This window comes from Penicillium waksmanii (assembly GCF_028829765.1).
Source record: "Penicillium waksmanii strain IBT 27052 chromosome Unknown utg000005l:1.0-5232799.0:1.0-5237142.0, whole genome shotgun sequence".
NCBI classification, from domain to species: Eukaryota; Fungi; Ascomycota; class Eurotiomycetes; order Eurotiales; family Aspergillaceae; genus Penicillium; species Penicillium waksmanii.
The window spans coordinates 3,107,384-3,131,607 of record NW_026643252.1 but is presented as its reverse complement, the minus strand read 5'-3'; the positions used below and the strand labels follow the sequence as shown (position 1 = coordinate 3,131,607).

Sequence of the window (24,224 nt, the reverse complement as noted above, 5' to 3'; positions counted from 1 at the left end):
AAAATGCAAGTCGTTGAAGTCTTGAACATTGTGATAAATCGTGATATTTTTTGTGTTCAACATGTTGGTCCTTCCTCCTCCTTATGACTCGCAAAGTGGCACATAGCGTGATCAAAATTATAAAAAGTTCTTGTTTTCCGGCGAGATAAGATCATGCTATGATTTTCCACCAATTCCCGTTGTTGGATTCCTCCGGTGGAGCGCGGACGTCGGCAAATAGAATCCACCTTGGAAGTTAGGCTAAGAGCTGTGAGCATCGTCACCGCCATACGAGTAGGCCCACAAACAAGAAAGTTATTACTGATTCTCCTTGCCCCTTCGGATGCTGCATAATGCGAATATAGTTTAAGACAAGTTGCGCTACGTGGCGGGGTCATTCTTAAGGAAATTCCATGCTCTCGTCAGGGGGTGTCTTTAAGGCATCAAAAAGATAATCCGAGTCCAGGAAAGTAGGTATATGGAAGCCCACTCTAGAATCCGTCTATATTCATCCTAGCTTGATATTCTCGGTGACCTTACTCACTGAGAAGATACTTTCTTTTTAACACGAATACCAATGTAAATATAGAGCTACTAACAGATCATGCCCGCAGGTGGCTGCCTCATTATGTTAAGTGCAGGTATTGTATCCACAAAGTATGCCGTGACTAAATTGAGTATTTCTCACTCACATTGTGTACTAATTCTGGCCATTGTGTCTCGAATCAGACAGCTCGTCGTACAATACTTCGAGACTATTGCTAAGAGGCCAACCTTTCAGATCTTAATATGGCATCAGCAATATTCAGGTAGTTAATAAGTATTCTTCCATGTATCCGAGCCCCAAAAGTTTAAAATACGAACAACCTACATGGGTTGGAGTGGGGGCTAAGCTTATAAATAGCGATTATTTGACCTCGGGAGCGGGGTGAGATTCATTTCATTTCAGCCCCAAAACCTCTTCTATCGCCCTTGTAATACGCACAACACCTGGTAACTAATAACCTCATACACTATGGCATCTCGATTACCAGTCATTCTCTGCGGCCGCACGACAGCGATAGGGAAGCCGGTGTCTGAAGCTCTTCTGCCCGAATACGAGGGTACGTCTTGGTCTCTACCAGCCAGGAACCCCCAGGATCGCTTCATTAGTAGCATTTCCAGACCAAGCTAACCTGGGAACCATTTTTATCAGTTATCCACTTTTTCCAAACAAGCGAGGCGATCCAAGCCGAGCTTCCGGCTCTCCTCGCTGGCCGCGAGCCTCAGGCTGCCGCGTCCAATGACATCGGTTCACACGACTACACCCGGCCTGCGCGGGCGGTCATTTTCGGCCGGGGTTATGAGATGGAAGAGATCGAGAAATTCCGTAAGGCTGCTGCTGGTCATTCCTCGGAGCCGATTGCTTGGGTTATAAGTGATCCGGCGAAGGTTCAGTCTAATGGCCCGCCTCCCCCGCCGGGGTATGCGAATAAGGTGACGGATCTTGTTAAGAGTAAGCTAAATGAGTGGAAGGCAAGCGGTGCTGGGGAGAATGTAGTTCTGTTGTATTGATATTATTTGGCACTGGTACTAGTAACTACTAGTAATAGTACAATGGCGACAGCCCTTGGCTTTAAATGCAAAAGGGTATTATCCGCCATCCCTTCAACATTCCGTCCGGACGAAAAGCTATAAACTGCCTTAAGCTTCTACTTCCCCTTTATTGACTCATCTAGATTCAGTCCTTTCCCTCCAGAGCTTATTTCCACCTTCTTTTGATGCTTTTCCATCCCGAGTTCAAAACATAGTGACCCCATAGTAGTAGCAATCAAATCAGATACAACTGGCAAAAACGCGTAGTAGATATATATAGTAGTACTAAAACCTAGTGGGTACTAGTATTTACCGCCACCACCGCCACTACTAGTAGTAGGTAGTAGCACTAGTACTACTGTCTCTTCCCCCTTCTTCTCCTCCAAGTCCTTCAAGCTCTTTACCCTTGGCTTTTTGGCATCATAATACGCTGCAATGGCACTGAATTACCTTATTAACCTACAGGACTAGCCTACAGTATTCCAATTGACGCGTTTCGTCTTGGCCTTTTGACCCTGTTTACTACTAGTGGTGGTAGTGGTAGCCGATTTGCGTAGTGGTGCTGTAACTACCAGTTAGTAGTAGCACTGGCAGTACTTCAAGTTGTATATTTGACTTAGTCGGTCCGACTACCTGCCTATCAGAAAGTGTTCCATGCAACATACTAATGTGCAGGTTGATTGCTACTACTAGTATGTAACCAACGGTCTACGGTTACCCAATCCAGTGACAATGACGAAATACACTTTAATTGTAAAATGCATGTCGATTCATGGATGTAGCGTCAGAACCGCACAGACATCTTGGCTGGTCTACATCCCTGCCGCCACGAGTAATTGTCACAGCATATTCACGGCTACCAGCGGGCAGGTTGCCGATGTACATCGCCTAGACCGGCCATGGGAGCCGGGAGAGACGATCTTACAAAGTCAGACAAGGGCTTTGCGAAGGTCAGTGGAGGAAAGCCTCCACGCATTTCCCCGCATTTTCGAGGGCCACGCGACAGCTTCCCCAGAGCCAAGACGCCAAGAGAGAAAGGTATTGTGACTGTGCTGGTGGTATCTACCTAAACAGGAAGGGAACATGCTCAAGGAAACCAATGAGGCAGGAACTGAGCATTCGGGGCAATGGCCAGCGAGTTAGTAATGGCAACGGAAGCTAGAGATTGGGCGATTTAAGGGTAGGCCCGAAACCCGCCGTCCAGTCGATTGGGACGAGGATAAGATACGCAGTATGACGTTGGACCTCCGGGAAGCCGTCTCGGGGAAAGTAGGAGACGAGTCGATCGCCGTTCCTTTTTCCGCACTTCGGACCAGCCCGTTCTGAAACGCGTTCTGGTTGGGCAGTGGCCGGCTGATAGGTCGAGACTCGAATTAAAAAACAGGAATCATTATCACGGGAGAAATAGGAAGCCGATTTCGCCGTTAATCGCTATAATCGCTATCGCTAGTCCGTTAGACAGTGCCAGGGCCGGGTAGTGCCAAATTGATGAATGTTAGCTTGATACGTAGTCAATAAAGGAGAGGAGGGAGATGCCGATGTGGGGGAGGGCTGGGTAAAACAAAAGCCCATGGTCATGTGCAACTCGTCTTAAAAAAATAGAGTCTAAAGGTACTAAGTATAGCCTTCGATTGAAGAGGTCTGGCCGGGGGAGAGGGTCCCTCCTTTTGCAGGCGTTTTGCGGAGAGACAGGGGGGAACCCTTTCCCCACCAAGCCTTTGCTCAATTTGGTCGGGAGGCAAGCCGGCATAGTTCCAGACTCCTCACATCCATCGCCTGGCAACGAGTCACGCGGGGGTGTAAGGCGAAGACAAAAAAAAAAATAGAATCAGAGCGTGACACGGATCAGGTGCATGCCTGTAGAGAAGCTCGTACGTAAGCTATTGAAACAAAATCGCGCAAAATAGACGTGTTTCAGGCGCTGCGGAATTTAAGGCGACGACACAAGGGAGGCTCACTCAGGTCTCTCCCGAGGCCAGAGCCGGGTCGGGATCCGCCGCTAACCACCGGGAGAGGATCTGGGGTTATCAGTGTGATCGTGGTGGAGGACCAGAATGGTCGCAATCCCTTCCTCGTCCAGCTCGGGCCAGGGCCGAAAAATCACGATCCCGACACCGAGGCCAAGCGAGAGAGTAAATCGCAATTCCGGGGGAAGAAACGTTGACCGTCCCGGAAAAGTCTGGATTGAAGTTCTTGAAATGCCTCATTTCATGGGCTAGGGTGGGCTGGGCCGAGACCTAGTCATCTTCGACGTAATCTACATGCGCCGACCAGCCAGTTGGATTGGAGGGGTCGAGGGACCCAAGTGGCACAGGCCAACAAACGAGGAATTGATTATCGTCCGGCAGCGAAAATAGGACGCAAAAAGGCCGGGAATATCTTCAGCCCACCCGAACATCCTTGAGGTGGTGAAATGTGTGGGATATGATTGGCCGAAGCCGCCGCGATCGAATTTGCCAATGCATCATCCTCGGCTTGGTTAAGCGCCGTTATTGGAGTATGTTCGGCGTAGGGAGGAGCCTGATTTCGTACGTTCCGATGGAAGCCCCCAGTTTGTCGTCATCGGGTGAAAAATGGAACATTTTTTTCGCATCAGCTGTAGGATCTCGGGAGACCACTTTTTGCGTGGTTTTTTCCCCACGGAACCCCGAAGGATGAAAGAAATCGGGGCAAGGGAAGCCGAAAAGTGAAGAGGGAAGAAGCAGTTGAAGACGGGATCGACGCTGACATAAGCCCCCGCGTTGGAGAAGAGCAGTAGAGCAGTGACTATGACCATGTACTGGTTTACAGTATACTGGGTACAGTATTAATTTACAAAGAACTCTCTTAAATGGTGAGATCATGGCATCGTCATTCCTTTTGACAGAGTTTGTTGTCTTTGGCTTCAGAGAGCCCGGATGCGGAGTAGAAACCTAGGTTTAATCCTTTTAGCCGTTCCCAGCATGTGCAGCTGCAAACCTTCCCTCTTCAAATTCACAACTTCTTCTACATCTTCTTTGATTTCTTCAACAACAACTACTCCCATCCTTGATACAAGATCTTCCCCACGTATTCTCCATACAGTCCGGTCTTTAGCCACCCGACTTCAGTTCGTGTCCACCTTCACTCGGGTCAATTCGGACTGCGCCTCGCCGTCGCAACCCACGGCAACGCATTTACCATCACCAACCGCAGCTCGGCCCTTAGCCCCGACATCACCCGTGGAACTGTGGAGAATTGCAGGGGCAAAGTGCACGAGAACTCCCTTCATACCAAGAACCGTCATGACCATGTCCCCCGCTGGAAAGAATTATATACCCCCCCAATCGCCCGGCTTCTCCAGGTCCTCTTACTTCTGATTTTTTCAAACAGCAAGTCGCGAAGCAACGCAACAATAACTATCACTCTACTTCACTCCGCAAAATGGTTGCCACTTCTGTGAATCGTACTGCTCTGCACCCTGGTGGTGTCCAGTATGTCTTCCCTTCCTTTTTTACCTTCCTGTGTTGTCTTTGCCACATTCATACTAACCTCATCGTCTTAGGCCTGGCAAGGGTCACACCGAGCTGGAGGAGGAGCTGCACGAGACTGCGCACATTGACTATGACAGAGTCGCAATTGTAAGGCATCTTCCATCCTTCCTTGCGCTTGAGACTCGACATGGTCGTTGGCGACTCGGACAAGTTCTCTCTGATCATATATACTAACCCATCATCTCCAGATTGCCAACCCCGCTGTTGCTGCCCTTTACGAAGATGCCCTCGTCTACGAGACTGGTACCGCTATCACTTCCACCGGTGCTCTGACTGCCTACTCTGGCGCAAAGACTGGTCGTTCCCCCTCCGACAAGCGTATTGTCAAGGAGGAGTCCTCTGAAAACCAGATCTGGTGGGGACCCGTCAACAAGCCCATGACCCCTGATGTGAGTTCCAATAAAACAAATCATTTATCATCATCTCTTCCCTACTATACTATGCGTGATTTTTGTGGAATGTGTCTTTGTCGTGAAACGAGGGTCGCCCTTGCAGGTGGCCCGATGTGAGATCCACCTGGGAACCCTTGCATATGCATCCGCGAGACCAAGCTTTTCTGGCAGTCCAGTTCGACTGGATTCCTTCTGGCTGGTTAATGCCTCAAATCCGTCACTGTTCATTTCATCTTTTTCTCCTCTTCCCATTTCCCTCACATTCACACACTTTCCCGATTTTGCCCCTCGGCTATTCACGCCTTCCCCGCGCCCGCGGCTTTCACGTGTATGACGTCATCACTAACGATCCTACCCAGGTCTGGCGTATCAACCGTGAGCGCGCTGTCGACTACCTAAACACCCGCAACCGCATCTATGTCATCGATGGTTACGCCGGCTGGGACGAGCGTTACCGCATCAGCGTCCGTGTTGTCTGTGCTCGTGCCTACCATGCTCTGTTCATGCGCAACATGCTCATCCGTCCCTCTAAGGAGGAGCTGGAGCACTTCCACCCCGACTATGTTATCTACAACGCCGGTTCTTTCCCCGCCAACCGCTTCACTGAGGGCATGACCTCTGCCACCTCCGTCGCCATCAACTTCGCCGACAAGGAGATGGTGATCCTGGGTACTGAGTACGCCGGTGAGATGAAGAAGGGTGTCTTCACCGTCCTCTTCTACGAGATGCCCGTTAAGCACAACGTCCTGACCCTGCACTCTTCCGCCAACGAGGGCCAGAACGGTGATGTTACCGTTTTCTTCGGTCTGTCCGGAACCGGCAAGACCACCCTGTCTGCCGACCCCAAGCGCAAGCTGATCGGTGATGACGAGCACTGCTGGACCGACACTGGTGTCTTCAACATCGAGGGTGGCTGTTACGCCAAGTGCGTTGGTCTCTCCGCCGAGAAGGAGCCCGATATTTTCAACGCCATCCGCTTCGGTTCCGTTCTGGAGAACGTTGTCTTCGACCCCGTCAGCCGCAACGTCGACTACGATGACTGCACCCTCACTGAGAACACCCGTTGCGCTTACCCCATCGAGTACATTGAGAACGCCAAGATCCCCTGTATCAGCGAGAACCACCCCACCAACATCATCCTGCTGACTTGCGATGCCCGCGGTGTTCTGCCCCCCCATCTCCAAGCTCACCCCCGAGCAGACCATGTTCCACTTCATCTCTGGTTACACCTCCAAGATGGCCGGTACCGAGGATGGTATCACTGAGCCCCAGGCCACTTTCTCCTCTTGCTTCGCCCAGCCCTTCCTGGCTCTCCACCCCATGCGCTACGCTACCATGTTGGCCGAGAAGATCAAGCAGCACAAGGCCAACGCCTGGTTGCTCAACACCGGCTGGGTCGGTGCCGGTGCCACCACTGGCGGCAAGCGTTGCCCCCCTCAAGTACACTCGTGCCATCCTGGATGCCATCCACAGCGGCGAGCTCGCCAACGCCCCCTACGAGACCTACGAGGTCTTCAACCTGCCCGTCCCCACTGCCTGCCCTGGTGTCCCCTCCGAGCTGCTCAACCCCCGCAACAGCTGGACTGCCACTACCTCCTTCAAGGACGAGGTCAACAAGCTCGGTGGCCTCTTCAACGAGAACTTCAAGAAGTACTCCGACGAAGCCACCCCCGAGGTTCTCGCTGCCGCTCCCCAGACCATTTAAGGTTTTGTTGGAGAAGTTGCTTGACAAAATTGGCATTCTTGTTTTTGATATTTGAGACATTTGCATGGCGTGTTGCGTTGGCTTTAGTCGGAACGATCTATACCCGGATCTCGACGCCCGTGCTTGATTCGGGACAAGCGCGATGGCTTGATTTTTCTTATTTTTTTTTTCTTCCTTTAATTTCCTTTTGTCTCCCGAAATTTTCCTTGTGTTCTTGATATGCCCCGTCCCACTCAAAATGGACATGTGATTACGATGGCTAAATCGGAGTTTTTTTAAATTCTATGGACTGCCCTTATGGTAGTAGCCAATGAAACTAGATTCTTCAAAACCGAGTTCCTCAATTCTGCCGTAGCACAAACCAAACCAAGTCAAGTAGAGGTTTTTATCTATCTTAGTAGTAATAGATAAGTAGTAGTGGGCCATTCGGTGGTCCACAGATTTGATGATTGGCGTTTCCCGATCGGGTAGTCAGTTCACTATCAACAGCCCTATGGGGAACTTCGGTTGCAAGATCCTATCTCTCTTTCATTGAAGGTTGTTTCTTGCTTGATCTTATGTGGTTTTTTCTCATATACTCTACTAGTATAGATTGAACTCCCTCCCCTTTCTAGCCGACCCTAGTATACTACATCTAGATCTACATAGTACAGGACATACCCCGAGCCAAGGCAAAATCGCCCCTGACGTCGGTAGTAAATAAGCATGTGGATCATCAAAAATCAACATTGTCTCTTCTTCACCAAATCACCCAATCTATCCCAACACAGACGCAAACACAGAGATAGGCAGCAGAATGGCCCATCGGCTCGGTCGCCTATTCAAGAAAAAGCTGAGGGAGGCAAGGGATCATCACTTGGCTAGCTTGGCCAACTTGGCTCTACGTCATTGGGCTGCCCAACAATCCTCGATGATCGACAAAGAAATAATTCCTTGATCGCGTGAGACCAGTGAGACCCTTGTAACCAACCTACTTTTTTTCCTTTTCTTTTTTTTCTTTTCCTTCTCCCTTCCGTCCTTTCATGATCAAAGAATGGAAGAAGAAACGCCCATTCTATCCCCGGCCCGGGCCCAGCTCGCAAAGAAAGCAGGCAGGTATCGCATGCTGGCATCGATCCTCTCTGGCCTGGACCGATACCTATCATTCCCGTCCCCGCCTCGCCCCTGTCTAAACATCTCCATCCCTTCAACAATCAGCCAGACCCCAGGCTCCATCCAGCTTTACTTCTACACAGCCACGGGCAAAGATCTCTCCCCCGATTCACAATCCACGAAACGACCCGTCCTCATCAACTTCCACGGCGGCGGCTTCACAATCGGCCATGCCGTCGACGACGCGCGCTGGTTCCGGAAAGTACTACAGGGCTATCCCGATGCCGTAGTCGTCAGTGTAGGGTACCGACTCGCACCAGAGCACCCATACCCGACCGCAATTCAAGACAGCGCAGACGCAGTCCTCTGGCTATGGAAAAATGCCGAACAACACAATCTCGACCGAACCCGCTTCGTCTTAAGCGGCGATAGCGCCGGGGGAAATTTGTCCCTGACAGTTCCCCTAATGCTATACAATGAACGCGTGAAGCAAGAGCAACAGCAACAGCAACAGCAAAGCCCAAATAGCGAACAAGAAAAAGCGGTGGAGGAAGAAGATGTCCCGATTTCCAGATTAGCCGGTCTCATCACCTTCTACCCTTCGACGAACTGGACTCGAACGCGCGAACAGCGGGACGCGACGAATCCGATCGCTGCCCGGAAATCCATGATCAAGCCGAATGTCTTCAAGCTCTTCGATGACTCTTATCTCGATCCGGAGAAGTTGCCTTACTCGTCTACTGGTGCTGACGGGGAGTTGAAGGAGGTTGATATGTCGCATCCTTATCTGTCGCCTGGTCTGACGCCAACAACGCTCTTGCTGGCGGCGTATCCGCGCAACGTCGCTATCTATACGTGTGGTTGGGATCAGTTACTGGTGGAGGGTAATGAGTTTCGGGAACGGTTGCGCCTTTTGGCTGTTGACGGGCAGATGGCGCATGCTGGGGGCATGGTGATTGAGGATGTTGTGCATGGGTTTGATAAGAAGCCTTCTTTTGTGATGGGGAATAAGACTCGGGATCGCATGTATGGGGATGCAGTGAGGCAGTTGGGGGTTATGTGGGATTAGTTGATATCTCTAGATTTTGGGATTTTTGACTTTTCCCATATAATACTACTAGTGGTAGTAATAACGTTTGCCTTTAAGCCCTGGATATTGATTTTGATAGCGGATATACAACTAGTTTTTCAATTTGAGCGATGTTGAGCTTTTTCATGTGAACTTGGGAGAATATTTTTGACTTCAAGTTTTCGCTTCATTTCGTTTCACCTGGCACGATACTACTAGTAGTAGTACTAGTCCATCTCACCACTCGGAAATTAAAATCCTCGTCTACGTATCCCCCTGCCCTGGTACATAGCAGTATCATACTATCAGTAGGAGTATCCGAGTCGAGTCACACCCGAAGCGGGGCGACTGCTTAGGGCGGGGTAAATCACCTCGCGCCTATTTTTTTTTCTCCTCCAGTGCTGACCTTTTTTCCAACTCTCACTCGTCTGGATCATTTTCCACCTTACATTATTTCTCCCAAGGTTGGTGGTTCCCCCACTTCCAAGGTTGCTGCGTCCTGCATCCTTCATGCAAAGCGACGACCATACTCATACTTGGTCGTGCCTTATATCTAACTCATCGCAGATCAACAGATCAACAGATCAACAACCCATCACAAACAATCATGTCTGGTCACGCTAGCTGCCCCAAGTGTGGTACTGCTCTCGTCAGTGCTGGCAAGAGCTGTGGATCTTGCGGAGCGGTTCGTTGAATACACCCTACTACTCGATGTTTCGTGGACCCTGAGCCTGGGACTAACGCTTCTAGACTTGCCCCGTTTAAACGAATCTTTATATACGGCATGTCACCTGGCCGGAAGGTTTGCGGGTGTATTATGAACGATGACGAGTGATGCGGTTTACGAGATTATGATGCTGGTGTGGTGTTGAGATATGTGTAGCAGTACGAGTATGGGCTGGGAGAGCGGGGTGGGGTTTCAGGCGTGGAGTCGGGGATGATGGAGGTTTGATACCAGCGCTGTTACGTACGCACTAGCCAGCCGAAGCAATATGAAAGCTTGAAATACGTGACATGCGAAGCAAGCAGAGAACAGATAAATCAGCGTAGATCCCGTGGGATTTGACTATATACGAAGACAAATGAGAAGCAAGCACATCTAAACATGCCCAGCGGGTTCAAAAACGGAAAGAAAAACCAAGGTAGGAAAACACAAAGTTACAAGATAGTTCACGAAACACAAGGATATCAACGCAGAGGGGTTGTTCAGATCGACAGAGATCTCACATCTCTCATGCCTTCTCTGTCCCACTTCTTCCAGATCGAGTTAACCTCCAGTCCTCCTATACCTGTATAGAAGGTGACTGGAGCCTCTCTCTCTTCCTCTCTCAACATTCAACGCCAACTGACTCCCTACAAAGTCTCTCCACTCCACTCGACGACAGGAATCATTTAGGCAGTCTTGCGCCACTGAGACCATGTACCAATCAAACTGCTAACGGTACCAGCAATACCAACGATACCATCATCGAAGTTGGCGAGACCAACCGCGGTAGCGGGGATAGTCAAATCGAACAGGTCCGAAACGAGCTGTATCCGGGCCGCGGCGCGCTCCTTTTCGATCTTCTTAGCCTCAACAACACCCTCACCCTCCTTACGGTCGATAGTCTTCTCCTTCTCCTGCAGACGGACGAGAGTGTAGATGCCCGCGATAGCGGAGCAAAGCAGACCAGCGCCCCAGGCGCGGTACGCGTACTCCTGGAGCTTCTTGACGGAGGCGAGCTTGCGGTAGCCGATGGCGTCGACAACGGTGATGGTGTCGAGGGACAGGTAACCGGCGTAGCCGAGCTGGCGACCGACGGCCAGGTAGCGCAGGACCGGGTCGACGGGGCTCTTGTTGTCGAGAGCGACGGAGGCGGCCTTCAGGTGCTCGGCGAACTTGCCGATGCGGAGGATCTTGCGTGTTGTGCCGAATTGCTTCTTCACCGCGTTGTATGGATCAATAGCCGATTGCGGCTTGTTGGTGCGGTAGAGGTACCAGGCGTAGAAGCGGGAGAAGTATTGGAGGGTTCGGAGGAGCTTGTCACGGCCGACTGGAGGTTAAATTATGGGGTCAGCATGGACTCTGGGGTTCGATGGTTGGTAGTCATTTGGGGAATAGGATGGAATGGGATGTGGGAGGGTTCAGGCTTTCATAGAAGAGCCTCCGCGGGGGACGTAAGGGGTTTTCTGATCTGATGCATGTGCTGGTGATGCTTGTGCCATCATCACTGACGAGCATTTGACTGGGGTAGAAGAGCCGAGGGTACGTACCGGTTGTCGCAACGAAGCGCAGCCAGTGGGCCAGAGCCGGGTGGTAGACGAGGGCGTCGGCGACCATGATGTATGTCTGTTCGTCCCGATGAAACTCGGAAGTATTGGAGATGGATCAAGGATGGAGGGATGTCAAGAGTGTAGGTGGGCCCACGGGGATTAAAAGGGAGGTTGAATCGATGATGTCGGGAATTGACCGGCGATTGCGAGCCGCGGGCAACCTCGGCTGAAGTTGAGCGGTGGAGCTGGACTGCCGTTACTCCATACTACCTAGCATTGGGAGTCGGACTACGGAACTACATCACTCTAGAGTAGACATTCATGTGAAATGCTTATTTCCGAGAAAAAAAAAGATGTGCATTTATGTGCTGCTCCCACCCCCAGTCCCAGCGTTCACTTGAATCTTACTCGAGTACGCTGGCTTCTTCATTTCATTCACCGTTTGTGCTCGGCCATGGGGAACCCACCCGATTGATTTTCGTACCTTCGTCACCACTGCACTTGATGGGTTCCGTATGCCTATTTAGGGTGATCTTCCCCTGGTTAAATTCGGGTCTACCTTCTCCCTTCATTCGAGTGGAAACAAACCCTCCTTAACTGCTGAAATGCTCCATATACTCCATATAGTGAGGCTTGGGTCACCAAGATAGTGCAGATGGGTATAGGAAACATGCGATCATTCAGACTTGGCTCTTGACTATGGGCTACCCACAGTCATGGCACCTATTGGCCGACCCATCAACATCAGTGAGAACGGATGGACTAAATCACTTGGTTTTCTTTATTGCTTCTCGATTCTCAAAGAAACACCTCCTCATTCAACCAACAGACATGTGCCCGTCGACGATGGTCTCTTTGATCGGCGTCAAAAGAGGCACTCCCCACTATAGTCAGCAAAGAAAATCTGACAATGAAAGATGTCCAGTCCTCCATGCCCCTCTGTATATGATCCTTCGAAATAATACTTAATCCAACAACCAACTCGCCCAATTTTGCTTTACTCATTACCTCGAAAAAACTTCCCCCAAGTGGTCAATTCTGTGATATCTTCAAACCTGCCGCGTAGTGTATTCCAAAATGCCCGAGAATGACTCCGAGACGAAGCCATATACCCGTGGCCAGGTACAGGCGTTTAAAGAGCTTCAGATTAGCAGCGCCACGGATAAGGATGTCGTGATTCGAATGCTCCGCAAGATTTATGATCCCTCCAACCCCAGCAACCCGCATCAGTTGAATTTAAGACCAAAGAAAATAAGGGAGGATATCAAGGCTAAGCTCCGAAAAGCTTTGCACGACAGAAAATTTCTAAATGAGCTACCCGAGCACATCCCGAAGGGAAATCTTAATGGCCTGGTGGGAAAGCTATACAGCTTGACTAAAAGTTCGCATAGACTTAGAGATTGGGGTGGCTGGGGACTTTCTAAGAGAAGTGAAAGTGTTTCCCCGGCTTGCCCAGTCTCCTCAGTCGCGAGTACTCCGCCTCTTCATCCAAAAGACCAAAAGTCATTCGACTTCACCAAGGCCACGGTCTTGCCCAACGTCGATATTCAGATTATTCGCGCAAATCGTCCCAACAAGTCCGTGGCATATCGACTGTGCGACTTCATAAAGGATGAATGGCAGCCCTCGGCACGTAGTGCGGATGGGGGCTGGGTTGACGGTTCCAGACTCCAGATCGAGCGACTCAAGGCCGCACTGATGGATACGAAGCACATCAAATCCGAAGATGAGACGCTGTGGTGGAGCCCGTGGCCTTTGCACATCATCGATGTGTCGAAGATCACAATGCAGGCGGCCGAGGATGAGGAAATTCTTTTGACGAACGCGAACTTCTTTTCTTCTTTGCAGCGCTACGTCGAGATCAATTTCCCCCACCTGGGCCCTGGAAATCCGTCAATTCAGGAGGAGGGGTATATTGAGGTTCGGCCGATAATTACTCTGATCGTGCGATCCGAGGATGCTACTGGTAAGCAAACACTTTATCAATCCCAGTCAAACTCCGCCATGACCACTTTCGAGGCATATGCCCCAGGCGTTTCAGATCGGTCTGTATAATAGTCTCCCCTTCTTTGTCTTCATCTATCAACCTCATCCACTTTCATCATCATCATCCTTTCCTCCCTTATGGTAGCATTCGACCTCCATCATCAATCACATACTGATCAAGTCCAACAGGCGGGGCTCTTCCCAGCAGCTACGAGTCAAATATGTCCTCTCCAGGTCCACTCAGCTCAATCACTGCTAGCACTAGCGATCCAAAGAGATTTTTTCGATCGAGAAAGGACCGCGCTGGAGACATTCTTGACACAAATGTCCCATTGCTAGGCCAGCGCCACAGTAGCCCTCCTCGCAGAAAACCAAGAGGCAAAGAAAGATTCTCTCTTCCTCGAAGTGAACGTTCTGGATACACTCGTGATTCGGACGCTCCACTTGTGGGCCAGCACCCTAAAGACCAACCCCCTGCGCCGTCTTCCACAGGACTCCAATACAGTCCATCTACCGCACACTGGATTGGAGGAGGTGTAACAAAAGGACAAGTTCTCACCGGTCCCTTTGAAAAGCGCAAGAAGAACACCATGTCGAAGGCCAGTGCAGAACGTGACTCCAAGCGACGAAAGCTCGACCATAAAGTCCAGTCCAAGCTCGAAAACCTGGGCTCTAAGCTCATGAGTTACATCAACGAGTATACTAACACGAAAGACCGAGCTCTATGCCTACAACTCGCTCCTCACATCGACTTGGCTACCCAGTTTCTCAACACACTCACTCCAAGATTCGAGAATCCTGGAAGTAATGATACCGAGGAGAAAATGGTCGACTTCTTCGAAACAGCCGTTCGAATCTTGGACCTAACTGCATCGTTTCGCGAGGGAGTCATTTCCGACCAAACCATTCCGGTGATGACTGAGCTGTTGCAAAAGATTCTAACGGCTATTGGCGATCTCGATGTCGATACTTCCGATGAGCATATCTTGTCCCCTTCCGCGGACATGGCCATTCTACTCCTAGAATCAGTGTTCCAAAAGCTGGAGCAGGAGAACGAAGACAAGGGCCTGTATGCTATCTGCGGGATATGCTCATTGGTCCTGGATCCTCTCATCACCAAGTTAATTATGGGCCATGATCAGAGAGATATGGTTTCTGTTATTAAACTTAGTCTGCAACTTCTTAAGGAAATCAACGCAGAATTGTGCGAGAGTAACGCGGATTCACACCTCGGCCATCTCCTCGCGATCGGTACCTCGATTACGGTTAAATTGCAAGAAAAGGTGGACGGGGTCCGAGATTGTGAAGAAGATGACGAGACCTGGCTCTTCAATACCACGACTCGCATTCTTGTCCTCAGCATTGAGCGAATGATGAGTGGATTGAAGGATGGCACCGCTGAAGCTAAGGTCAACAGAAGGTGGTATCATGTATCCCACCTCTTGGAGCTTGCAGAAGACTCCCCACTTTGTAAGCTCAGCGAGGTCGGGTGCGAGGGGCTTGTCATAGCTCTTATCCAGATGACCAAAAAGATCTTCGGCCCTTCGAACGAATTACTGGAGCAAGTCATCGTGCTTTTAGAGTCATTGGCCCCACTCTTCGAGCTATATGGCAGCACCTTGGGCAAAATTCAGATCGAACTCCGTGCCTCGCCCCAATTATTGACTTATCTCCTGGACATGAGCGCTGTCATCTACAACGAAGTGATACTAGAACTTCGCCAAAGTGGTGCCGAGTTCATCACCCTAGCAAACACAGTCTCCGACTTCACGAAGATTTGCTCCCTATTCCTGGCCTGCATCGCCAGTGGAGCGAGCGAGCATTTGCCTCCCAATCAAGCGAAGCTAGACTCTTTCCGGGTCCTGGCCAATTTCCTAGAATCGCTCAGTGCCATGCATCGACCAAGCGATGAGAAATCAGCGACCAGCAAAGCAGAGGATGACGATGGTTTCGAACAGCCCACTTTGAAACGTTCTGATTCACTCCGAAGCTTCTATCGCAGTTATTCTGATCTTCAGAAGATGGACGAAGAGGCGTTTGAAACTAAGGGCTGGGAGGCCGAGACAGAGCAGTCTCATTTCGACCGCCTTGAAAGCTTGCTCAATTTTATCGAGGGACAGTCTATTCAGACCACTGCAGATGATGGCGGTGTCATCGAATGGAAATTTGATCCAGATCAGTCTGCTCTCCACAGAGTTCAAGAGATTCTCGGTTTCATGCGCAGCCAGACAGACTCGAGCCTTAACAGCTCCATAGTGAAGCTTGATGAAATCCCCGAGCACAAGGACGAGAGCAGTGAGGAAGCCAGTGATGAAAATGACGACGAATAAATGGAGTAGGCGTTTCTTGTGGATGTGTTGGCGTTTGTTGTCAGCTCTTAGAGATCATGTTTTAGAGATCATGAGTTTAGTTTTAGTTAGTATGGGTGGCTGTTTTTGATAATTCGCTGGGCATGTTCTTTGAAAGTAGGAATTGGGATTGGGGTATCGCTCTTTGCTTATGATTTGATTCTGTTAGTGTATTTGGTCTTACTTGAATTTAACGCAAAGTTGATATTTACTTCATCAAATTGGAAATGTTGACTGAAGCCCTGCCTTACGAAGGTGATTCCGCACCCAGAAGCAGAAAGAAAGGCCGACGTGAAAAAGGTCAACTGCATTGGCTCATTACAGCCGTCTCTCGTAAAAATAATTAAGATACTGGGGTATCATCCGCCATCAACTACCATGTATAGGTATGAAGGTGGGCTATCATACAAGCAAAGGAAATCATCGCATCAAACACACCACCGAGTCAGACCACCCACAGGTCAGCCCGGCAAAGGCTTGCCATTTTCTATTGAATATCTTGATTTGTCGCAGGGGCAATTCTTGAAATTTCGCGTCGCTAGGGCTCATCATATTCCGTGGTCGAATTGTCGCAAGGTTCTGTCACTTATCACACAGTTCTGTTACTATCTGTGTGTGTCGCGTAAGGGTCCGGATCCGAATCAAGGCGCATCATGGGTCAAAATCGAAGAAGTAAGATTGAAAAGGCGAGGGCGTAGGGGGCGGTGGTGAGTTCTGAAGGTAAGGCGTGTTCACAGCGGAAGTCATGAGCGCATTGGCTACTCTTCCTCGGCGCGGGCGCCGTGTCCTGCGGTACCCATAGTTGAGGTATCGTAGCCGTTCTGGGTCAGGTACTCGCGGAAGCGAGCATCTTCAAAGGTGACAGTGTCCTGAAAGCAAAGTGTGAGTTGAGTCTGCAGGAATTTGGTCGGATGGGTCCTACCTGGTTAATATTTGGGAGGAGGAACACGGCCAGCGCAGCACTGAGGATGCACAGGGCGCTAGAAACAAAGAATGGGTCCTGTCCAGCGCGAGTCGCATTGGGGGCATTCTTTTGGATAATGGGGAACACGTAGGTTCCCACAAAGGCTCCAATCTTTCCGATAGCCGCTGCGTATGAATAATACTGCCCACGGATGGCAGTTGCGCAGGACTTGGCTGCACACAGGCCGATATTGTCACCAGGACCAAATTCGCCGAGGGCGAGGAAAATTCTGTTCCGTCAATTAGCTAACTTAAGCTTGACGAAGAAATTGAAAGTTTCACATACCCATAAACCACGACAAAGGCTGCCACATTCTCGGACGTTGCAAGCCACTTGTAGCAGCCAGACATGATGAAACCGATTACACCCTGCAGAAAGACTCCCAGGCCAAGGGTTTGCTTTGGGCCGATCCAGTCACTGGCGAAAGCACCGAGCAAGGAGCCAGGAATGTAAAACAAGTAGGTCACCGTGGTCCAGCCAAATGTCTTCCACAGTGGCGCGTCGTCACCGATTATGAGGGAGATCCAGGTCGAGGAGTAGATTCCAAAAGAATAGGCGGAAAAATCATAAATGAACCAGATGAGGGAAACGGCGGCCTGGGTATATATGTTAGCTAGATAAAATTTCTAGGAAATGGGGCGTGAGCGTACCAAACGCTTCCAGTAGAACCTGCGATCATGGATTAGCATGGTGCACATGGAATGATACAGGGCAACTTACTTCATGATCAACCACACCGGAAACGAACGCATGCGCTCACGGCTAAATTCTTCTGGCTCCTTCAATTTCAAACGCAAGTAAATAAGACTCAAAGGCGGAATCACGCCCAAGCCTAAGGCCACACGCCAGGCAGCGCGACTATGATCCTCGGTGAAAATCAGCATTAGTATCATAGGAACAAAAGCCGAGACCACGAAACCGAAGTCAATTTGAAAGTTGGTGAACATGATAAACCAACGGTTGCGGTGGCCGGCCTTGAGCTCTCCTGTGTTTTCAGCACACGCAACGGACCCAGCAGGGTACTCGCCTCCGATGCCGATACCGATGAAGAAACGATAAGCCGTGAGAGCAGCAAACAAGCCATACTGGCTGCCATTTGAACCATAGGAGCCCGCCGAGAGAGCGGCGAAGACGAAGAGGATGATAGTAGAAATCATCAGAGACCACTTGCGAGAATATATATCGCTCGTATAGCCAAAGATGAGCATACCGACGACAGTACCGGCGAAAGCAATGGCGGAAACATTTTGACTAGCAGGAGACTTTGCATAGGTATCCGGGTAGATTTTACCCAGGATGGTATTGACTTGGCCAATAACCTAGAGAAACGTGGGTCAGCTACGGGAAGATTCCGCAGATCGCGTGGGTATGTGGGACGACAGGGGTGGGATCAGCTACATACACCATTCAGATAGCCATCGGAGAAGAGACCGGCACCACATGCGATGGTTGGCCAGCTGCGCTCCCAGCGACTCTTAGTCGGATCATCGAGAGGTGCAACCTCCACCGGGCTGGCCTCGACGGAGTGGTTTTCCTGGAGCCCCTTCTCCTTGGAATAGTCTTGTTCGACCGGAGTACTCATTGTGACTGATTGACGGAAGTTGCGGGGGGAGTTGAGCTTCTCGAGAGGGTACGAATGGGGGGGTAAATAAACTCGATGCCGAAAGTGTCGCGAACACAGTAAAACAGTACCACCCGATGCCGATGCGATTCGGGTACGTGCTGATCGAGGAGGCAGAAGCTGAACGAAAAAAAAAAAAAAAGCAAGAAAGAAGGGAGACGCAAGGAATAAGAAGGGCTGAGAGAAGCAGACAAGGAAAAAAAAAAGTCAAAAGAGTAACTAAACTGGACTAAGAGAAGGTTTAGCGCGGATAGATTGTCTAGCCCGGTAGAGCAAGTGGTAGCCTCGAAATCGATGGGCCCCAAAGCAGGAATTTCCCCAGTGCCAGAACCAGGGCAAACAAGTATCGCGGCATCCAAGTACCACCCGAGTCCGCAGGTTGTAGCGGGGTGTGGGGCGTCAACTGGAACGAGTGGATGTGCCACGATGCTGCTTTGGGTCAAGCATTGTTCCTAAGGTTAGCTTGGATAAAGGGGCGGCCAATGAAAAGTTTTGTTTCTATCACAGGGCCCCCGCCACGGGGTCTCCTCGGCGTGCCCGAGAATATACGTGTACTCGTACTTGCAATGATGTGCACACGACCTGGATCGGATTGGATTGGATATCCTTGAGTGAACCTAGGAACCCTCTGGACATGATCTGATAACGGAACCCGGCAAGGCCGCGCACGATGGTGAAATTGGAAAGCCGATATCCTATGAGTCCAAGCACGTGCGGGCCGTTGATCGGGGCCGAAATCCAAGGGTGGAGAAGGTGGTGCCGTGGTGGTAGTCATTTCTGGTTACCAATGGTTAGTCGAGGTTAGCTGGGGTTTGGTAGGAGTTTAGCGTGAGCCACTGCTTTGTTTGGGGAAGACCTCGGGTGGAGGACGAGGAGGAGGAGGAGGAAAGATGGCGGGTGGTGGTGGTGGTGAGGGTGAGGACCGAGAAGGAACATCTGCCGCCAGTGGTAGATCTACTTGGCATTAGTATGTTATACTACTGTAGTATAGGTCCTTCTAGTACTCTCCTAGATTAGTGGAAAGTTATTCTATTATCTACTAAACCACCGTCCGTTTGTTCTACTTAGGCTACCTAATTTACAGAGGATGAAGTACAGAGTACACAATCAGAAATACCGCTGTCCAATGTAAATAGAAGATCATATTAGTCCTACTGCAGCAAGGCACGCGACCAGCTGCAGACTACGGATTAGCCTTTATACAAACTCTACTGTAGTGCTTGGACTAATTCAATCTATTCAGCCAATACGTACGAGGCTGACGGCTGGCGCAGAGAACCGATCACAGGCAGAAATTGTGTCTGCCTTGGTGCCTTGGTACCTGTGTGCCTGAATAGTTAGTTATCTGGCTGACTGATTTGGCGCCTGAATTCTATGGCAATGCAACGGCCCGGAGAAACATTCGGCCAGCTGAGCTTCCCAGCTTGATGATGCATCCCGAATCCCATCGAAACACTCCCCATAACACCCTCTCTCCCATTCCGTTTTCCTTTTCGACATCTTCACTTCCATCGGCCCCTCGCAATCATGGGGTCTGATCCGCAGTACATCAAGTATCCCGACCTCCTCCTCGCCCAACATGTCTTCAACCTCTCCAACCCTGCATGCGAGTCGTCTATCCAGAAGTCTTCATTGTCCAAGCTGCAAGATGCCATCAAGGAGCGCAAGATGGCTCCTTTCTATCGGTACCTCGCCCATCCAGTCGAGGGCATCCTGAACAACTCCGGCGAAGGTGTGACGCAACACCCTCACACGGCCACCTCCAAGCCTCTGATCATCTCCGACATGCTTGCATCGCGCAAGTCTCCACAAAAGATCGACTTTCCTTGGGACGAGCAGCTGTATCAATCTCTCGTGGAGGAGAACAAGCAGGAGCTCGAGACCTTCCAAAAGGAGGAGGACGAAGCAGAGGAGGCCGCCGGTGAGACTGAGGTACAAGCCGCGCGAGGGAAACGAGCCGAGTTCTGGGCTCGAGTTGGAGATAAGGTACGACTCGAAAGAAAGAGCTGTGGATGTATCATTCTCCTTTTACTAATAACCCATCCCTGTATAGGACCGAGCTATTGAGTCGCACGAAGCCCTCCTCGATAAGATCGGATTCCTCGGCACCAAGATCGACCTGGTCCTGGCTATGATCCGCATTGGATTGTTCTTTGGAGACCGCGTGTTTGTCAAGAAGACTATCGAGCGGGCAGAGACCCTGGTGGAGAGCGGTGGTGACTGGGACCGGAGGAATCGCCTCAAGGCCTACAAGGGCATGCACTTACTCACAATCCGTTCCTACAGCCTTGCCGCCCCCCTGCTTCTTGATAGTCTCTCCACCTTCACAAGTTACGAACTGTGCAGCTACTCTGCGTTGGTAATCTACTCCGTGCTTGCGGGATCTCTATCCCTCAAGCGAGTGGACTTTAAGGCGAAGGTGGTGGATGCACCCGAAATCAAGGCTATCTTGGGTGCCGGTGAGGACCAGCTGGCTGCGCTGGCCGGTGAGACCTCCGCCGGTCCCGGTGCTCGGGATGAGGAGATGAAGGATGCTACAGTATCAACATCAACTCCCACCAGCGGTGCCAAGACTGCTGTTAACCTGACAACTCTGGCCACTGGCTCGGGCGCGCAGGCCGAGAGCGAGATCCCCGTCGACTTCTCACCTCTAGCCAACCTGGTCAACAGTCTCTATAATGGAAACTACCGCTCGTTCTTTGTGGCACTCGCTGCCGTCGAGGACCATTTCCTGACGCAGGACCGATACTTGCACGAGCACCGGGCCTGGTTTGTTCGTGAGATGCGGCTTCGCGCCTACCAACAGCTGCTTCAGAGCTACCGGGTGGTGGGGTTGAACAGCATGGCTAGCGACTTTGGAGTGACTGTGGACTTTTTGGACCGGTATGTTCTTTTCTCTTTTCCTTTGGGTGTTGTTTCGCGATGACCTGATCCATTTTGACTGACTTTGTTTTCTCAATCGCAGCGACCTGGCCAAGTTCATCTCCAGCAACCGCATTTCCTGCACGATTGACCGCGTCAATGGTATTATTGAGACCAACCGACCCGATGACAAGAACAAGCAATACTCGGACGTGGTGAAGCACGGTGATGCCCTGATCACTAAGCTCCAGAAATACGGACAGGCCGTCCGACTTCGTGGCAGCGAGCGCAGCTAGATTAGATAGGGTCAAATAGGATAGGCATCAGAGGGTTACCTAAGAGTAACTAATAACCACGGAATGGAATGACACTGATCTTCGTTTGCATGGGTCAATTACCTAACTACAAGAAAGGCAAAGGCATTCTAGAATCAGAACCAGTCGAACGAGTGGACGAATAGACGAGTGGAGGCTACGATCCCCCACATGATGGGTGGCTCCAGAGTGACCAACGGAGTCCACTCCGCGGGCAAGTAGTCTTCCCGAGGGAACGTAGTGATTAGTTACTAGTAACTAGTGAGTGAGTAGTACGAGTACACTGACTGGTCTCCATTCTGCTCTACCCCAGGTATACTTTCTATCCCACTTTCCCAGATAGTCAATTCGAGCCATAAAATGATACCCTCCATCGTACCCTTATGGTTTTATCACTAGTTCTCGTCCGATAAATCCTAGGATCGCTAAAACGACTCCGCATTTTGTCGCGGCTGTGGGGAAAATCATGCTGACTCATAATCTCACCGCCCAATCGGGCCCTGAAGATTATTTCCCTTTTATTTTTTTTCCCTCACCCCCCTTTCAGCCCCCCCAAGCCACACATTGATCGATCCCTACTAAGCCTAAAGGGAATACCCTACTGACTTCCTCGATCGTCATGTCCTGGCAATTTCGACTCGGCTCCCGCGCGCGGGCATCCCCGTTGCGGGCATCGGTGACCCGGCCGAATGGTCTCCTACTTCGCCCGACCGCGGCTGCGGGGGGGATTCGCCGCTTGGTCCAAGTCAGGTACGTTTAACGTCGGATGATTTGCGTTTGCCTTATATATGCGCTATATATGAACGTCGGCTGCCCCTCCGAGGGTATCTTTCGTCGTATGACAACATCGTCCCATCGCTTTACCCACTCTTCCCTCCTGTCTCTCAGGCTTCAATTCAATTCAATACAACTCAACTCGTACTATTTTGACCTCAACTAATTGATACCCTCGGGTCAATCCACAGTGCCCGCTATGACTCGCACTCAATCTACCCTCTCCGGAAAGGGCCTCTCCCTCGACAACATCAACCCTAACGTCAGAGCCGCCAAGTACGCTGTGCGCGGAGAATTGGCTGTCAAGGCCGAGGAATACCGTGCTCGTCTGCTGAAGGGTGACAAGTCCCTGCCCTTCGACAGCGTCATCTTCGCCAACATTGGAAACCCCCAACAACTCGACCAGAAGCCCATCACCTTCTTCCGTCAAGTTCTCAGTCTCGTCGAGAACCCGCTGTTGCTGGAGAACCCAACCGCCCTTAAGACCTCCTTCGGATACAACCAGGATGTTATTGACCGGGCCCAGGCCCTCTTGACTGATGTGCGCAGTGTCGGTGCCTACAGCCACAGTCAAGGAGCCCTGGGCATCCGCAATAGCGTCGCCAAGTTCATCGAGGACCGCGACGGCTTCCCCGCCAACCCCCAGGATCTTTTCCTGACCGCTGGCGCCTCTTCCGGTGTCACCAGCCTGCTGAACGTTATCTGCGATAAGCCTAGCGCCGGCGTCCTGGTGCCCATTCCCCAATACCCTCTATATACCGCCACTTTGGCCCTCCTTAATGCGCGCTGCGTGCCATACCTTCTGGACGAGCAGAAGGCGTGGGGTACCGATGTCAAGGTGATCGAGAAGTCCATCGCCGACGCCAAGGCTGAGGGCACCGACGTTCGCTCCATCGCCGTGATCAACCCCGGCAACCCTACTGGTGCTTCTCTGAGCCCCGACGATATCAAGCAGGTCATTGACGTCGCCGCCGCGGAAAAGCTGGTCATCATCGCCGACGAGGTGTACCAAACCAACGTTTTCAGCGGTGAGTTCGTCTCATTCAAGAAGCGCCTCCGCCAGCTCCAGCAGGAACATCCCGGCAAGTACGACAACGTGGAGCTGGTTTCCCTGCACAGTACCTCCAAGGGTATGGTTGGTGAGTGCGGCCACCGCGGCGGATACTTCGAGCTGGTCGGCTTCGACCCCTTGGTCCAGGAGCAGATCTACAAGCTCGTAAGTATCGGTCTGTGCCCGCCGGTCGTCGCACAGTGCCTGCTCGAGACTATGGTCAACCCTCCCCAGAAGGGCGACCCTAGCTTCGAGCTCTACCAGAAGGAGTACAACGGTATCCGGGACGGCCTGCACAAGCGCGCCCTGGCCCTCTTCGACGCCTTCCAGCGTATGGAGGGCGTCGAATGCCAGGAGCCTCAGGGCGCCATGTACCTCTTCCCCACCATTAACCTTTCCGCCAAGGCCGTCGAGGCCGCCAAGGCTGAGGGCCGCGCCGCGGACGAGTTCTATGCCCTTGCCATGCTCGACGCCACCGGTGTCTGCGTCGTACCGGGTTCCGGCTTCGGTCAGAAGCCTAACACCCTGCACTTCCGCACTACTTTCCTCGCCCCCGGTACTGACTGGGTTGAGCGTATTGTGCAGTTCCACTCTGAGTTCATGAAGAAGTACGGTGGACTCAGCAAGGCCCAACTCTGAGTAGATCTTGGATCATTCACATCTTTGATTAAGCACTTTTTTGGCCTCTCTCTTTATATCACGTTATTATGTGAGACGACTTTGCGCC

General features: G+C 51.1%; 8 protein-coding genes across 8 annotated transcripts; 7 read left to right on the top strand and 1 right to left on the bottom strand.

Moving 5' to 3' along the window:
* Positions 1-994: 994 nt before the first annotated feature.
* Positions 995-1,533, top strand: N7481_006076 (uncharacterized protein; the record flags this gene model as incomplete). The annotated part of the gene is made up of 2 exons (XM_057265295.1): positions 995-1,082; positions 1,175-1,533. The coding sequence occupies 2 exons, from the start codon at positions 995-997 to the stop codon at positions 1,531-1,533; spliced, it is 447 nt and encodes a 148-aa protein (XP_057123015.1).
* A 3,423-nt stretch (positions 1,534-4,956) lies between these two features.
* On the top strand, positions 4,957-7,163 carry acuF (phosphoenolpyruvate carboxykinase PCK1; the record flags this gene model as incomplete). Its single annotated transcript, XM_057265294.1, has 6 exons — positions 4,957-5,006; positions 5,078-5,153; positions 5,255-5,455; positions 5,818-6,621; positions 6,644-6,853; positions 6,900-7,163. 6 exons carry the CDS (start codon positions 4,957-4,959, stop codon positions 7,161-7,163), a joined length of 1,605 nt encoding a protein of 534 aa, XP_057123014.1.
* A 1,033-nt stretch (positions 7,164-8,196) lies between these two features.
* N7481_006074 (uncharacterized protein) lies at positions 8,197-9,324 on the top strand (the record flags this gene model as incomplete). The annotated part of the gene is made up of 1 exon (XM_057265293.1): positions 8,197-9,324. One exon carries the CDS (start codon positions 8,197-8,199, stop codon positions 9,322-9,324), a length of 1,128 nt encoding a protein of 375 aa, XP_057123013.1.
* A 3,330-nt stretch (positions 9,325-12,654) lies between these two features.
* Positions 12,655-13,632, top strand: N7481_006073 (uncharacterized protein; the record flags this gene model as incomplete). Its single annotated transcript, XM_057265292.1, has 1 exon — positions 12,655-13,632. One exon carries the CDS (start codon positions 12,655-12,657, stop codon positions 13,630-13,632), a length of 978 nt encoding a protein of 325 aa, XP_057123012.1.
* Positions 13,633-13,784: 152 nt separating this feature from the next.
* N7481_006072 (uncharacterized protein) lies at positions 13,785-15,893 on the top strand (the record flags this gene model as incomplete). Its single annotated transcript, XM_057265291.1, has 1 exon — positions 13,785-15,893. One exon carries the CDS (start codon positions 13,785-13,787, stop codon positions 15,891-15,893), a length of 2,109 nt encoding a protein of 702 aa, XP_057123011.1.
* Positions 15,894-16,669: 776 nt separating this feature from the next.
* N7481_006071 (putative MFS phospholipid transporter (Git1)) lies at positions 16,670-18,457 on the bottom strand (the record flags this gene model as incomplete). The annotated part of the gene is made up of 6 exons (XM_057265290.1): positions 16,670-16,780; positions 16,834-17,104; positions 17,161-17,471; positions 17,526-17,544; positions 17,596-18,194; positions 18,278-18,457. The coding sequence occupies 6 exons, from the start codon at positions 18,455-18,457 to the stop codon at positions 16,670-16,672; spliced, it is 1,491 nt and encodes a 496-aa protein (XP_057123010.1).
* Positions 18,458-20,023: 1,566 nt separating this feature from the next.
* N7481_006070 (proteasome regulatory particle lid subunit RPN7) lies at positions 20,024-21,654 on the top strand (the record flags this gene model as incomplete). Its single annotated transcript, XM_057265289.1, has 3 exons — positions 20,024-20,482; positions 20,550-21,379; positions 21,462-21,654. 3 exons carry the CDS (start codon positions 20,024-20,026, stop codon positions 21,652-21,654), a joined length of 1,482 nt encoding a protein of 493 aa, XP_057123009.1.
* A 991-nt stretch (positions 21,655-22,645) lies between these two features.
* Positions 22,646-24,136, top strand: N7481_006069 (putative alanine aminotransferase; the record flags this gene model as incomplete). The annotated part of the gene is made up of 1 exon (XM_057265288.1): positions 22,646-24,136. One exon carries the CDS (start codon positions 22,646-22,648, stop codon positions 24,134-24,136), a length of 1,491 nt encoding a protein of 496 aa, XP_057123008.1.
* Positions 24,137-24,224: the final 88 nt, after the last annotated feature.